Genomic DNA, 16323 nt, shown 5'->3' on the forward strand with positions numbered 1-16323 from the left:
AAACATGCAATTCAATTCCATCAATAGTAATTGCTATAAGCAACTAGTCAACCCTCGATAAATGATACAACCATCATAAGCATAAGAATATGATTACTGATTACCAATGCATAGATCTGAAAGGGTGCATCAGTTAGAAAGGAAATTCCTTGAAAATAAAACACCTAACTGGATTCAACATTCTTGGATAAGTAAAACAAAATTATTAAAGAAGAGTGAGTTAAATCCCAAGATGCAAAAGATAGGGAAGGCAATTGAGGAAGACCTTCACTCACAAGCCTCCTCTCCACAGTGTAAAGTTCCATAGTTGCAGACTGTCTGCTGAGGCCAGAATGTAACATTGAATGTTTTGTGATTATCTTGGCTGAGATGGTCAGTTTTTCTCTTAGGTGAGACAATGCCTCGAGACGAGATTTTAAATCTTGCTCCAACCTATATGGTATAAAGGATAAGCCAATCACTAAAGAATCCCCTTCCACTAAACACGAAATCCTTAACAAATTATGCTTTTAAAGAAGAAAAAAAATGAAATCCTCAACACAGGTCCCTTCAAACTCAACTAACATCATTGAACGATAAGGGGTGATGTGCCGGCGCTTTAGTGATCCGATTATGAGGCATAAGCCTCAAGGGGTGGCAGTAAGCCTCCTCCACATGCCTTCTTACATGACATCAAAATAGAAAACCGGTTAAATTTAGGGGTGGTAGAAAAATTTAGAAATTTTATTAAAATCATTTTCAAATTTTAAATCGGGAGAGAGAGAGATGTGTCTGAATACTATGCTGAATTCGACGAAACTATAACAATTGAGTTCACAAATCTGTTGGTATGTGGATTGTTGTATTTTATGAACCCAAAATGAACGGTTACGCAACTGGCTCGGTTCACACAGATAGTGAATTCAGTAACTTTAGGATCGTACCAAAAAAAACATTACCAATATCTTTCTTATTAATTTTGCACGATAACCAAACAATCTAACATCAATGTTCCATTTAACAATAACATGCAAGGGAAAGAATATATTGTTTAAAACCTAGTCTCGAAAACCAAACATCCCAATATATTTGCCGCATGTAGTACAGTAAGTTGTGTAGTTTCTGCCTAAACTACACCCGGTGGCCATGAAAAACAAGTTAATCATATGCCTATGTATCTTCCATAAAGGTTCCAACTGGTTGGAAATGGTCTATGTACCACAATACGCAGGCCCGGCCCCATTATCAATTGAGCCTCGAAGATGGATACAAATTGGCCAATTTGAAAGGATCTATCAAACATCCATTCTATATAATCAATATAAACATCCTAACACCAAGGTACTGAGGTCCAACCTACATGGAGTAGTAAGGCAAATCCATTAATGCACACCCCAAGTTCTACACCCATGTCCTTGCCTGTTTGGGTAACATACAGTTTTTTTTTTTTCTTTTCGATAGATGGGTAACATACAGTTTTTCCAAGCTAAATGCAACCTACTGTCCCATTGCACCAACTAAAATTGAACTTTGTATTCACTTTTATAGTAAAAATTTGAACCAAGCAATCAATCCCCCGTTTATCTCTACAAGCCAACATGAGGCAATCATCGGATCCATGAAACAGACTAAAGCTCAATGTCTACTTTTAGATGACACCACATCTAATCGCAAGTCATTTTTCAACTCTAATTTGAGGGGCTTATCAGGGGGCTAGTATCTACAATTCAATCCTACTTTCGGGGCATTTATGCCCAAATGTATCATAAATGAGCAATTTAATTGTAAATACACCAATGGAAGTACAAAAATTACAGAAATTAGTAACCGAACAGCGAAAAGATCGAAGACAGTACCTTGGCTAAAGAAACTAGTGCTTTCTCCTCAAGTTGATCCACCGGAACCGTCTTGCGAGCCGCTTCCTGGCGAACTGGGTCTTCGTACTGAATCAACAAGCATGCCCAAATCATATTAAAATAATCTCCAATTTTTTCCAAAAATCACTAAAATTCTCCGAATAAAGAACCAGCTGATTAAATAAGCAAATCGATAAATTAATCAGAAATTTATCAATTAATGGCTGAATATGATAACATTCCTATCTTCATCCTCCAAATTTTCAAGAACAAGATAGGGTTTTCAGGGAGGTTGAAAATGATGGGTTTTGGGTAGAAACCAGAAACATCATTTGTATAATCCACAAAGTTTTCCCATTTTTTAATGAAACTTTCACGAACTGAAGTTCCAAGGAATAGATACCTAATCCAAACATGGTTGCTATTTGCCCAAATCAGCAAAATACTCAATTTCACAAAATTAAAAACTCATAATGCCCAAGAAAATCACTATTACCATAAGAACTTGTGAAACATAAGGTCGAACCCTTTGCTCGAATTCCCTCCTATTATCGCTGCTCCGAAACTGTTGGAGGTAAAGTGCCTCCTCCTCTGCCTGTGAAAAGAGAATTAATAATAATAAAAAATCTAATTTTTCCATTAAATTCCAATTCCTCCATTAATAAATAAGATTACAATCGCTTGCCTGCAACATCCGGGCCAATTCCTCATCAGATTTGGAAAATGAAGTATCATTTTCAACAATTGGTGTTGATGATTCTACTACATCTTTGCGTTCAATTGGTACTGATAAATCTTCTTTGTCTTCTTCACTGTCGATAGATATGAATCTAACACTATGTGTTATTGATTCTGCAACATTGTTTTTTAATTCGATCGGTATAGAATTATCTGAGACTGATAAATCGTCTTCACTGCTGCTAGATACCAATCGGAGGCAATTGGAGACTGAATTGAGATCAGAGTCTTTGGTTATGAGCAGATTATCACCTCCAAATATCTAAACGACACAAAGATTTTGTAGAGTAAGATCAAGAGTTACAGAGAGAGAGAGAGAGAGAGAGAGAGAGAGAGATTAAAAGTTAGAACCTTTTGTTCATCAGGAAGGATTGAAGTAAGAGAAAAAAGTTGGAATTTGAGAACCTGCATCAACAGAGAGAAAGTGTGTTATAGAGACAGCAAGAATATCAAAGAAAAACAGAGAGAGAGAGAGAGAGACTTCAATGCCGTCATCTGTATCGTAATCGACATCAAATTGAGAGCCGTTATGGTGAACAAGGAACTTCCGAGCTACCATTGTTCGTTCCTCTGTTGTTTGGGTTTTTCAAAGCTAACTGACACCGATTACATGCCTATTACAGCTCCCCACACCTCTCTCTCTAATTACTAGAAGAATGAGTTATTTAGAGATACCCTCCGCATTTTATTGAATATTAGACATACCTACGTGTCCAAACTAAGTATATAACCCCTTGACATCGGTCTCCATTGAGATACCAACATAAAATGACCTAAATACCTTCATCTTTGATCTCAATCCAAAAATTCTTGAGTTCCTTCTAAAAACATTTTCTTTCATTAAAATCTTCCCAATAACACGTAATTCGCATGCCCTCTTCTTGTTTTGATTCTCTTAAAACAAGTTGGATTTAAATAAGATGGACGTCAATCATATGAGGACTCTTGTGAAAGCGGAGATCAACTTTTTAATATTTAAAAATTGAAAGAATAGAAGATTCAATGCTCATGCAACTGCAAGACAATTGGAAAGTGGTCAAGCTTCAAAGCAAAGAACATCTCTTAGTCTCCAAATTCTCAATGGCTCAAGGTATGTAAATTTTGTTTGTTCATTAATGTTAATTGCATGCATCCACAACCGATAATTTGATATTCTTAATAATTTGATTTTTTTTAATGATTTTTGGATAGAAAAATCAAGGGTTTTCTCACTACAGAGAAATTGATGACAAGGTTGAAGATGATAAATTGATGACAATGATGAACGGGTTAAAAATAATTAATCCCAATTGTTAAAGTGCTTTCAAATTTACCATTTTAAGAGGAAAAATCATGGACTCTTGAAAGATAGGCATTTAGGTCATTTTTGAAGTATTGAACCATAAAAGATCAAGGTCAAGGAGCACATCTGATCAGTTTCTAAGCAAAGAGGGTTATCCCATATTTTCGCCAAAATTTTCGAGTGATATATGTCTTAAATCATGAAGGGTTGAAGAATTGTATACCTTGCTTGCAAATTAAGCTTGACTAGAAAAATTACAGGGACAACCAGGCATTCCCATAGTTGACAATTTCGTGTTAGGCAAAAAATTATTACGGAATTAATTCGAGTACGATTCAGATTATATATTTATTAGTTCATTTAAAAATTTGATGAAAAATTCGAAGAACATCAAAACTGCTATACGAGAACAATTCGGGTACAATTTCACGTTCATACATATTAAAATTTTCATAGTAATCACTTTAAAATTAAAAAAACTCTCCTATCTTTTCTTGGATAATTAGGTATCCCTATAGACAACGGACCAGACCCATATTTAGGTTTTGCCTAATTCATAGACTATAGTCTTGTCCAAAGACTAATTCCAGGGCACGTGCAACGCTCGCACATCACATGCACTAGGTAAGGGATCGAGGGTGTGCCATCATGGGTGGCGCCTGAGGAATTAATGCTTATACTGGGCATCGAACTCACGACCTACGAGCATTAACTGTTTATCAGTCTGAAATTGCCGTTGAGCCAACCCCTCAAGGTTCTCCCTTATCTTTTTTAGATTTATTATTTTGATATCTCATTATTCAAAATCATCACTAATATCCTTCATCTTTGAACTCATCGTTATGTAAATTAAGCATTTGATATTGTTATGCATGTTTATCAAACATTAAACTCTTATTACAAATCACTAACCCTTGGATGCCTTTACACATATTTATTGGATATTTTAATATCTATTTTAAAATAGCATCTATAGAATAAATTTAAAACTAAGAACAAAGTTATTTTTTTATGATTAATCATACTATTAACACAAATCTTCATAATGTTAAAAAGCACGTACCATCTTACTTGGGAGATGAAAAATATATAAAAGGAGTTAAAACACCTAATTATTGATCGATAATGTATAATAAGTAATGGTTAGTGATTGTCTAATGATGAAATTCTTAAGTGTTAAAAGAGAATAATGAAAATATTATCATGCGATATTGAGATATAATTTTTTATTATAAATATACGAGTTAATTTGTGTTTTTAATCCTCTTTGCAAGAAGTATTTTTTATTTGTTTAATTCGGAAAAAGAATAAATCATGGATGATTCAAAAATGCTCAAAAGGTTATGAATTTTTACAAGGAGTTGAATTGGACGGAATTTTTAATCCTCTCACTGTTCGTTTGAACCAGAATTTTGTCTCAGCATCTCAATCATTTAAGGAAAAATTACTTAATGGACCCTAATTAATGAATTTCTTTCTAAATAATCCTTAAGTTTTCAGCAATAGCTTGATAGTCCATTTAGTAAATTTTTTATTTCTGAATGGTCCCTAGCTAACCACTTTTTAGTTATACTTTTTATTTATCGTTGAGGTCAACATTTTTATTGTCGAGCTCATCACTTATTATTGTCAAGTTCACCGCTTTTTATTTATTGTCAAACTCACTACTTTTTATTGCCTAGTTCAATATTTTTTATTGTTGAATTTGATAATTTTAAAAAAAATGTCAAACTCAACACTGGTAAAATCCATTCACTTTCATTTTTTGAGTTTTTCTAGCTAAAATATGGGGAGATGTCGACTAAAAACTTGACATAATGACTTATATAGATGATTTCAAATAAAAAATAACCATCCTTGATCAATTTTCATCCAAATACGAAGCCAAAAAAAAAAAAAAAAAATTCTTAGATTTTTACAATTTTTTTTTTTTTTTTGCTAAGCTCCAAGGTTTTAACATACATCATCAAAATACTTGAAAAAACTTTGAAACTGGCTTCTTCTTCCCTCTCAAATCCTTTACATCGGAATGGAGTCTTTGAAACTCGATTAAAATGTTGAAAATCAAAATCTTATTTTATGAAAATGGTGAGTTCAAATGGTTAGGGCACATTCGGCATGTTTCAATTATGAGAGATGCAAGAGTGAGGTTTAGCCGTTTAGGGACTGATTAGAAAGAAAAGTTTTACTAAAAAGAACTATTAAGTGAAGCAATAAAACTTAGGGACTAATTTGAAAGAAATCCTCTGCAAGGGTCCTTTACGTAATTTTTCCATCATTTAAATCAAAATGGCTAATAATTTCTTTACCATATCCCCCAGAGGCATTTATGGTAAGACACCAGCTTCTCATCCTTGATTTTCCATAGTTGTTTGTACTTTGGATGATGATCGGAATAAAAATATTATTCATAGATGCTAAGCACTAATATTAATTAATATCTTGAGAATAGCTTTAAGTCTGACTATGCCCGCTTTCATGTTGTGCCACGTTCTTAATGCATTTGAATCTCATTTGAATGATCAATGGCCTTCCAATCCTATTGAACTATGTTATATGGGGAGGTGAAATGAATCTCAATTTTGTTTTAATGTTTGTTTTACCCCTACAAGCTAGAGATGCAACTTGGGTGGGTTGGCTCGAACTCAACCCTGTTTGATGGGCAAACCTGGGCGAGTTATGTAGAACATGAGTTGAGCCTAAGTTAGAATAATTTAATCTGACCTTAATTCGATTAGAGGATTTAGGCAACCCAAACCCAAGGCTATACTAATATATAAATATTTTTTTATATCAATTTAAAAAAAATATATAATTATTTATTGTTCAAAATATAATTTTTATTTATTTATATTAATTATATTTCTTGATGGCTACTATCATTAGTCGATGATATGGGTGTGAATAATTACCTCATGACTATTAGGTACAACTCTCAACGTGGCCCCGACTTTCAATTTCAAGAGTTTTCCATGATAGTTGTTTTTAGTGTTTGTGCACCATTTTGTTGATGAACCACAATGGCTGAAGTGTTTGATCGAGTTCATCATTAAGGTGTTGAGGAAACATTGACTCATTTCACTTAGAGTCATGCTGGAGTAATCTCAATAGGGGACAGCTTGACGTGGTGATACGCATGTCCGTAGATGCATTTTACTTGTATCTCGGAGAAAATGCATCTACGGGCATGCACATGCCACCACATCAAGATGTCCTCTATTGAAGTCACTTCAACATTAATCTTTCAATTATTGTAATATTTTCATATAAATAATTATTGTTTTAATAATTTAAATATTTATATTTTATGATAGAATATCTGTCAACGAAACCCAAGGAGTTGGCTCAATGGCAATTTTGGACCGATAAGTAATTAATGCTTGTAGGTAATGAATTTGATATCTAGTATGAGCATTAATTTCTCCGGGGCCACTCGTGAGGTGCATCCTCACTTACCTAGTCCATGTGATGTGGAGGCATTGCCCTTGCCTAGGACTAGTCCTTGGACAAGACCATGGTCTATGGACCGGGCAAATGCCAGATACAGGGCAATGCATTGTCTACAAGGATAACTGGTTATCAAAAAAAGAATATTAGTCAACAATTATAACAAAAAAATAATTATCATTTTACATATAAATATTTATGAGATATTCTATTGCCACACCAACTTTTGCTAATGCTAACACACATCTTGGGGGACCATTTAGCAAAAGTAGGTGTGGCAATAGAAGCTCTCCATATTTATTAATGAAAAACTAAAAGGTGGCATGTGCAAACGCACTTGTACTTAAAGGGCTTATTTGTAATTTAAAGGATTGAATTTCACCACTTGTATCTTAGGGTAGTTTCGAAGATTACATACTAATAAAAAAAGATATTTTTGTAACTTTGAAAACTATCCAACTTGATTTTAGAGCTGTGCGATTGTAATTTTTTTTTGTTTTGATCAAAATGAATTTGATTATATCAAGTTTAAATGTTAAGATGGGAGTATTTTTAGAATCTAACATTTAATGTTAAACCACTTCTTACTTTGCCTTCTCTCATTATATTAGTAAAGACAATTAAATAAGAAGGATACTGAAGTGAGTTAAAATTGTACCTCATATAGCACATCTTGATGTGAAAGTGAGTTGAAACCATAGATGATCTTCATCGAGATATAAGTCAAAAAGCATTTATGGTTCTTACACACTTTCACGACAAGATGTGTGATATAAGGTACAATCATGAGGTCATTACTCCAACATGGTTCATTAAATAATTTAACAAAATGACCATGACAAATCAACTCGTCTCCATGGGTGACAATATGAGAAACCAAGTTTAAAAACCATAAAACTTATGGCCCAAACACAAGGAGGCATGAGATGATTGGACTAATCATCCCATTCTCAAAAGCAAGTGTTCAAGACAATCAATGTAAATCGTCCATCACATCGGCTCACCTAAGATCCAAAATGACTCATTCTATATTTTTAAGAATTAAGACTGAAGTGACCTTAAGATTGTACCTCACATTGCAATGAAAGTGTATGGGAGTCATAGATGTTTTTCATCAAGATATAGTTGCTATCCATTTTCACATCAAGACGTGGGATATGAGGTATAATCTTGAGGTCACTCCATCACAACTCTATTTTTAAATATCAAGTTAATAGATAGCTTAGGTAATAAAATTTATTAATGATGATAACATAGACCTAAGTTTAAGTCATATCTTCGACGAGTCACCCATCTCATTAAATAAGTTTACCTATAAAAGAAGAAAAAAAAGTTAGATGGAGTTTACAAAAACATTGCCAAGTCGACTTTTTATTTTTAATATAAAAATAAATAATTTATTATGATTTATGTTATTGTTTATATAAAAATAATATTTTGTTACAAAAGATGTACTAATCCAGTTAATGATAAGGAATATTATAATTATGAAAATTATGCTAGTTCTTTGGTGATTTACTGATGAATTGGGGCGACGTTAGCAAAAGTTGGTGTGGCAATAGAATCCGTCTTATTTAAATGTATAATAAATACATGAAGCTGAAGGTGAAGCCCTAAAATCCTCTCTTTAAAGTTGTGAAACCCTAGTGAGTAGAGCCAACAAGAGAAGCTAACGATGGCGAAGTCGCAGAGATCGAAGAGGGAGAAGAGATTGAGAACGATTAGGAGAGAAATCACGGTGCCTTTCTACGACAAGAAAGATGAAGCAAAATTTGCTGCCCAAGAAGCTGCCCTAGCGGCTCCAAAGCTGCCAGTACGTCCTAATAAGAACGAAAACAGTACTTCAATGGAGACCACCATCATCTCCACCACCAGTACTAACACGGGTACTCTTTTTATCCTTTTTTCTCTGTTACCCTTTTCTTTATGAGTAAATATTCGTACCCTTTTGTTGGATCTCTAGATTGTGATGAATGGTTTCTTGTATTTCGGTTTCTAATGTTGTTGTTGTTGTTGTTGTTTTCGAGCTTTTTTGTTGTTCACCAATTTCAGCAAAACCTGTTTCGATATAGGAGTAAATAACTAAATATTCATACCCATTTGCTTGAAATTTTGAAAAATTGTGCATGCTGGGTAACCATCTAATGTGAAATTTGTACTACTTATTTAGGTAATTTTGATTAATCCAAGTACTCCGATTTGTTTATTTGTATTAAGAGTTTATTTTGTATTATCGGTGTAAGCAAACTTTATCAAAATAGTTTAGGGAAAAAACCTCAGGTTGGGGAAATTGTTATGGAGCATGGTTTCAGAATACGTTGGAGCATTTTGTTATCATCCGAGAACGAGAAGGGACTGTTCAGAGATCGAGGAAAAAAGATCATGTTTTGTCCAAGATGGTTATGGAGGTTTGGAGTTGAGCAAGGTAGCTTATGGAGGCTTGTTATCTAGTCTCAATATGGAGGGAAGGATTCAATTGGGAGAGTAGTAAGATAACTCCTATGGGTGTGGAGCATTCAAAATTTTCTGTCAAAATTCATAAATATGGTTTTTATAATAGTTGAAAAAGGAGACGATGTGTTTTTGGGAGGACCTATGGTGTTGGAAAGTGCCTGGGCGAACTCAATTTAGTAAACTTTTATATAAATAAATTTTTTATGGTTTTTGATAATAAGAATTTACCGATCTAGGAATTTGTGGAGTGAGCTGAGGGAATGCTATCTTGGAACTTTAGTTTTAGAAGGAACACAATTGGGATGTAAATTTGGTTGCTGTCCTTATCAGAGTTATTTTTGCCACCCCAATCTCTCGATTAATCGATGATGTTTGGGTGTGAAATAAGACGCCTTAATGGATTGCTTTATGTTAAATCGTTCTATATAAGCAATTATTTCCAGTTATTGTCAATCATCTTTCCTAGAGAATTTATTTGGTCAGGTCCAAAATGTCATTATTCATCATGTCTATTGCATTAGGCATGTTCTTAAGGGTAGATCATCTTGTTAACAAAGTCTTCTTCATTGTCAATCGATGTATACTATGTAGAATGAATGCTATGCTATGGATCGGGTTGCATAATCCATTTGGTCCATTTTTCTAATTTTGCGGATATTTAGTGGGTGGATCCTAAGTTGGTCAAATTCCCTCTTCAAAGCTAGACACCTATTCCATTCAGATTGCAAAAAAGGGTTTTTTGCGGTATTATACACTTTGCAATTTGTTGGGACATTTTGAATAAGAGGAACAAGAGGGTATTTGATGACAAGAAGCATGAAGAAAGGGAAATTATAATAAGTGCTTAGGTCTTGCTATTTTGTTGATGTAACATCTGTTAGTGATTTGGGGGTTTTTTTGGAGATTTTATTTTTATGTGGGAGTTTTGGTTGCAGACGAAATGTTGTGAGGTGAGAAGACCTCCTAGTGCTTGAGGCACAAGGCAAGGCAAGGCACATACCTAAGTAAAGTAAGGCACAATAAAATTAAAAGAATAAAATAGTGAAAGGTGGGTTCTAGATATTTTACAATTATAATATATATAAATGTGAGTTTTTACAAACAAGTTAAAGTATTCAACACTTCAAGAAGAAGAACAATCTATAGTAAAAGAAAAAGTAGAGAGGAATAAGGAGAATAAAAAGGAGGAAAAAGAAGTATAAGTAGGCTAACATGTGTTGTTGCTACTTCTGCAGAACAACAACTAATGGCTATCAATGTGTGGGTCCTTGTCAAGTTTGGTTGAGTACAAACCAGACCCTAAAAAGGCGAGCTCAACCTTAGACTAGCTTGATACCCTTTTCGGGCTTAAGTCTTAATGGGTTTTGAGTTGAGTAAAAATCATCAAATGTAAAATTCAATATTTTTAATGGTAAACAATTGCACTTTCCAAATAAATTTATTTTGTATGTGTTCGTCGCAGAATGATGCTTTTTTTGTTATTTATGTAATTGAGAATAAATAAATTTACCTTCTTGGGTTGGCAAGTAAGGGGTTGATCCACAGGGAAATGGTGTTAAAAGTTTTACGAAAATTCAACACGAAAAATAGTCAAGTTTCAAAATTGATTTTTGGAATTATGAACTACGAATTTAAATTGCAGAAAATAAATACAGTAAATAAGTAAACAAGTAAAGAGTCTAGAGGATTAAATCCACCATGAGACAAGTTAGTAGTTAGCTTTGTTTTAATTTTATGTTCTTTGATTACTCAAATTAAGATCTCGTTAACGATTCTTAATCTAGAAGATATGTTTTTAGGTTCGATTGTCCAAAAGTCCAATGGTCTGATAGTCCATGGTCTCCTTCCCTTGTTATGTAATAATTTTCGAGGATTTTTCATCACTTTGAGCATCGTTCATAATGAGAGCTAACCTAATGATGATGGATCACGACACGTGATAAAAGATAAAGAAAATAATGTTAAAAAAAATTAAGTACCAAGGTTTTTACAAAGTGAAATCTATTAATCTTTAAAGATTAATTGTTTTGAACATAAATTAAACACTTATGACTTCCTCAATTTCTTAGAAAAGAAGAGTAGTAAAAAAATGATCGCAAGTTCAACGTGGAAAATTAAAAGAAGAATAAAGTGAAATAGATATGGAGAATTTGAAGCTTCGATTGATCTTGAACTTGCATTACAACGTCGTTGAGAACCTTTCTTTTTTCTAGCTTGCAAAATTAAACTATCTTAACCTACCTACTATATTCAAGAGAATAAGTTCTCAAAAGAAAAACAAAGAGAACAAGATAGGAATGAGAGAAATGGAAATGACACGCTCAAGGTGCCAAGGTTCACACCCTAAGGTGTTGAATTGGGGGGTTTTTATAGAATGAGGAGGGGTCATTTGGTGGGAAATAAACGGATTAAAAATTAGGTAAAGTGAAGAATGATGGGGTAAATTAGGTATGCCTTAGGTCAATAAGCTTTGAAGTTAGGTAAGACTTGAGTATTGGGTTTTGGGCTTTAGGGTCCGATTGAGTACAATTTATAATGAAGCCCAAGGCTTTACAATTTGATTTGGAGAAGCCCAAAAGCCAAAATTTGGTTTTCACAAGGTCTTTTCACCTTGACCATAGCTTTTCACCCGTCAAAATTGTGAATTCCTTGCATTTTTTTGTTCCATCCCTTTTCTTTTCGATTACGGTTCTATCAACATTAATACACGTCATCAAATACATCATACAATCAACATTTTAACAATGTTTACGGTAATTATGCATGTGATTTTGTACGTTATTTGACATACGTCTCAGGATTTAGCTGGGAAGTTTGTTACCTATAGGATTATTGGGGACTCGAAAGATGTATTTTTAGGTCGTGATCATGGCACCTTAATTTTGCCATTTTCATTGCCCTTCTCCCTCGAAAAAAAAAAAAAAAAATCTTCTTCACTTTGTTTTTCTTTTGAGATTTTGCTCTCTTATAAATAATAGGTAAGTTAGAATAGTTTAATTTTGTAAGTTAGAAGGGAATGTTCTCGACGATGTTATAACGCAAGTTCAAAATGAATCGAAATTTCTAATTCTCCATATCTATTTCTCTCCTTTGAATTTGCTACGTTGAACTTGCGATGATTTTTGGCTAGATTCTTCTCATCTAGGGATCTGAGGAAGCCATGAGCAGCTAAGTATTTAATTTATGTTCAAAACAATTAATTCTTAAAGATTAATAGGTTTCACTTCGTTAAAATCTTGGTACTTAATTTCTTTTACGATATTTTCCTTATTTTTTTATCACATGTCGTGATCCATCATGATGGAGTTAAGTCCTATTATAATCAATGCTCGAAGTGATGAAAAATCCTTGAAAATTATCACATCATAAGGGAAGGAGACATTGGATTTTCGGATGTAAGAACCAATCTTCTAGATTAAGAATCGTTGACGCGATCTTAATCTGAGTAATCAAGAACATAAAATTAAAATGAAGCTAACTACTAACTTGTCTCATGGTGGATTCAATCCCCTAGACTCTTTACTTGTTTATTTATTTTTTGAAATTTTAATTCTTAGTTTATAAATAATAATAAAAAAGTCGGTTTCGAAGATCTACTGTTTTTCATGTTGAGTTTTCGTTTATTTTATACCTCGTTTCCCTGTGGATCAACCCTTACTTACCTTCACAAGAAGGTAAAAATTATTTGTTCTCATTTACATCAACAAAGAAGCATTATTTTACGATGAACAAATTGGTATGTAAAAAGTATACAATCAAATTTGAAATTGGTGTCTTAATTAAATAAATTCATTCATTTTTAGTGAGGCTCGCACCTGGTGCACCTTGATTGAGGCGTAGTCAAGGTGCAAGCCTTGGTGTGCCTCACTTAAATTTGCCTCACCTCATATGTATTAAGGCCCGCCTGAGGCACTCACCTTGACTACACAGGGGCAAGTTGTTTCAGGCATAGTTCAAAGTTTTGTTTCGGCTGAAATATTTCAGAATTCGAACATTCTGAATCATTTATTCACATCTCAAAATGCCTCTTTTCATCTAGAATGTTTTGACCAAAACATTTTATGACGAACCAAGACAACCTAGAAAATTGAGTTTTTTTTGTTGCAATTTTGCTTAGATTCTTAAAAAACAAAGACACTTAGTGATAAAAAAAAATTCCTGAAAAATGTGTTTATAAACATTGAAAAGCAAATACAAGATTTGAATCTCTTAAAAAACAAGTATTTGAAGGATAATATTGTATCAGTAGTTATTCGTTGAATCCTGTGGCTTATTCTCAATAAAATTTACATTTAACAAATCTTTCTCACATAAATAACACAAATAAAAAAGAGAGAACATTGGCAGTGACAAAGCCATGTCCAATCCCAGCGAGACCGTGCCTAGGTTGATCAAGTTATGCCTAAGCTTTTTTCTCAAGATAAAAAGAGAACATTACCTCAAGATAAAATGTGGGCTCATATTGACATTGTGTAAGTTTTTACAATTTATGTCTGCGTGGTGTGTACATGAGTATTTCATAGCTATCGACATGACATGAACAAGTATGATATATTTAAAATAATGGCGATCATGCATGGGGAACCTTGAAACCTTGTGTTTTTAGAGTGCTATTGTAAGTGGGATCTCCCTTATGATTGCTTGAGTGCTTTGAATGTTGCTAATTTGTCTTTTGTTGTTTTTTCTTTTAATAAAATGTTTATCTATTCAGAAGAAAAAAATATATATATGCTGCATGTGTACTTGGACTGGTTGTGTTTTTCTTTTTTCTTTTCCCTCTTGTTTTATTTTGCTTAAGGATACAGTTTTAGCTTTGCATCAGCGTTGTCAAGGCCTCTGGGGTCTCTTAATGTCAATATTAAGCAAAAGGGTCGCTTGATGATGAAGTAAAATTACTTTGATCTGTCAGCGTCTTCATCTTTCAGAGATTTAGACCTTAACCTTGAAAAACTTTGTTGTAACAGATGTTGAGATGGTCGAAGATGGAGCCTCACATGGTCAGAACTTGGGCTCGTTGAAGCCTGTTGGTGGCATTGGGAAGAAGTGGAAGAAGAAAGTGAAGATGGGTAAAAAAGGCAAGCGCCATGGTAAAGGGAAGATCAGAAGAAAGCACATTTAATTGTGCTCATCTGATAGTGATGATTGTAGTGGCCTTTCTCCCCGTTTTTATCAATCAAGTTGTATCAACTTTATAATGATGTTTAGAATGAATGGTTAGATTTTCATATTTTATTTTGTAATTTTCAGTTTTGACCTTAGATAGTGAAGCCAGGGGCTTCATACTGTTTTTGGGTCGGATTCAAATTGTCATGAAAGGAAGAAACGAAGTAGAATTGATTTTATTCTTTGTAGAGTTTGAGATGAAGTTCAAGTTCCTCTGTTTTGCTTGTGTGAGGTAATCTGTGTTCGACATGGTTCCATGCGGTGGACATGTGAGGGTGTTAAGTTGGTTGATTAATCCTTGTGTAATTAAATTCTAGGACCCATGCATGTACACCTTTTGGGTTAATTAGCTGTCAATGTTTGCTCCACTTGATGGACCTGCACAACAAAAGCCAGCCTGATAGGTGAATTCCAGCAATTGAATTTGAGGTCCTTTAGCACTCGTGTGTGCACCCTTGTGTGGGTTGGCATCCATTTTCACTAATAAGACCAGAGATATTATTCGTCTGACCCAATAATCAGAAAATGTATCACGGAGAAGTAAAAGGTTATGAAGAAGAGAAACTTCCTACTTTTTTCCTTAATTCAATAAATGGTTCTATAAGCCTTCAATTTCTTCTCTCTGGCCAAAACCACATGATTTTTCCACCAAAAAATCTGTTATCTTCAATTCACTCTGTTTTCAATCCATCATATTTCTGTCTTGTAAAAAGTTCTCGATTTTAACTTAATCTGTTTCTTCAAAGGTCTTTTTTTTTCATTTATAATTCAATAAATGGTTCTATAAGCCGTCAATTTCTTCTCTCAGGCCAAAACCACTTGATTTTTCCACCAAAAAATCTGTTATCTTCAATTCAGTCTGTTTTCAATCCATCATATTTCTGTCTTGTAAAAAGTTCTTGATTTTAACTTAGTCTGTTTCTTCAAAAATCTTTTTTTTTCTTGATGATTTGAAGGTTGAAGGAGATAGAATCTTGAGATTGAAGACCAGTTCATCCTTAAAAAACCGTAATCTTCACGCTACGAACAATGGGTAAATTATTTTCAACTTACTCAATCTCAGCTTTATTGTCATGTAGAAACCCTGGGATTTGTGTATCCAAAAATCCCTCCTCCAAGCTCTTATCTATTCTTGAGCTTCAAAAAGAAAATCAAAGGGATTACAAGTCGAAGACGAAGGCATCTACTTTATCTTAAAAAACAAATGGGTATCTCTAATATTAGGGTGCATCTGGATTGACTTTTCTAAGTACTTCTGGCTCCTGCAAGGAGTTAGAAGCACTTTAAGAGTGTTTGGATAAGTGACTCCTGGAGAGAAGTACTTCTCAATTTGGAATCATTTTAGTGCTTTTTCACAAAGTATCATTGCAACTACTTCTCAAAAGTATGTTTGCGGGGAGCACT

At 33.7% G+C, this 16323-nt stretch overlaps 2 protein-coding genes across 3 annotated transcripts in view; one reads left to right on the forward strand and one right to left on the reverse strand.

The window, feature by feature from the left end:
- PNG1 (peptide-N-glycanase 1) overlaps positions 1 to 3210 on the reverse strand; it is a 29824-nt gene extending 26614 nt beyond the window's left edge. For both annotated transcript variants that reach the window (XM_086443145.1, XM_086443136.1), the window contains exons 1-5: positions 3055 to 3210; positions 2925 to 2978; positions 2521 to 2835; positions 2332 to 2430; positions 1836 to 1922 (exon numbers count right to left, since the gene is read on the reverse strand). In XM_086443145.1, coding sequence (XP_086299271.1) covers positions 1836 to 1922; positions 2332 to 2430; positions 2521 to 2835; positions 2925 to 2978; positions 3055 to 3132 — 633 coding nt within the window. In that variant the 5' untranslated portion in view covers positions 3133 to 3210. The remainder of the gene's footprint in view (positions 1 to 1835; positions 1923 to 2331; positions 2431 to 2520; positions 2836 to 2924; positions 2979 to 3054) is intronic.
- A 5695-nt stretch (positions 3211 to 8905) lies between these two features.
- On the forward strand, positions 8906 to 15098 carry LOC147410992 (uncharacterized). The gene is made up of 2 exons (XM_086443182.1): positions 8906 to 9188; positions 14721 to 15098. The coding sequence occupies exons 1-2, from the start codon at positions 8978 to 8980 to the stop codon at positions 14873 to 14875; spliced, it is 366 nt and encodes a 121-aa protein (XP_086299308.1). The 5' UTR covers positions 8906 to 8977; the 3' UTR covers positions 14876 to 15098.
- The last annotated feature ends 1225 nt before the right edge of the window (positions 15099 to 16323 follow it).

Source organism: Akebia trifoliata, chromosome 1 (assembly GCF_017979445.1).
Source record: "Akebia trifoliata isolate Shusen 1 chromosome 1, ASM1797944v1, whole genome shotgun sequence".
NCBI lineage: Eukaryota > Viridiplantae > Streptophyta > Magnoliopsida > Ranunculales > Lardizabalaceae > Akebia > Akebia trifoliata.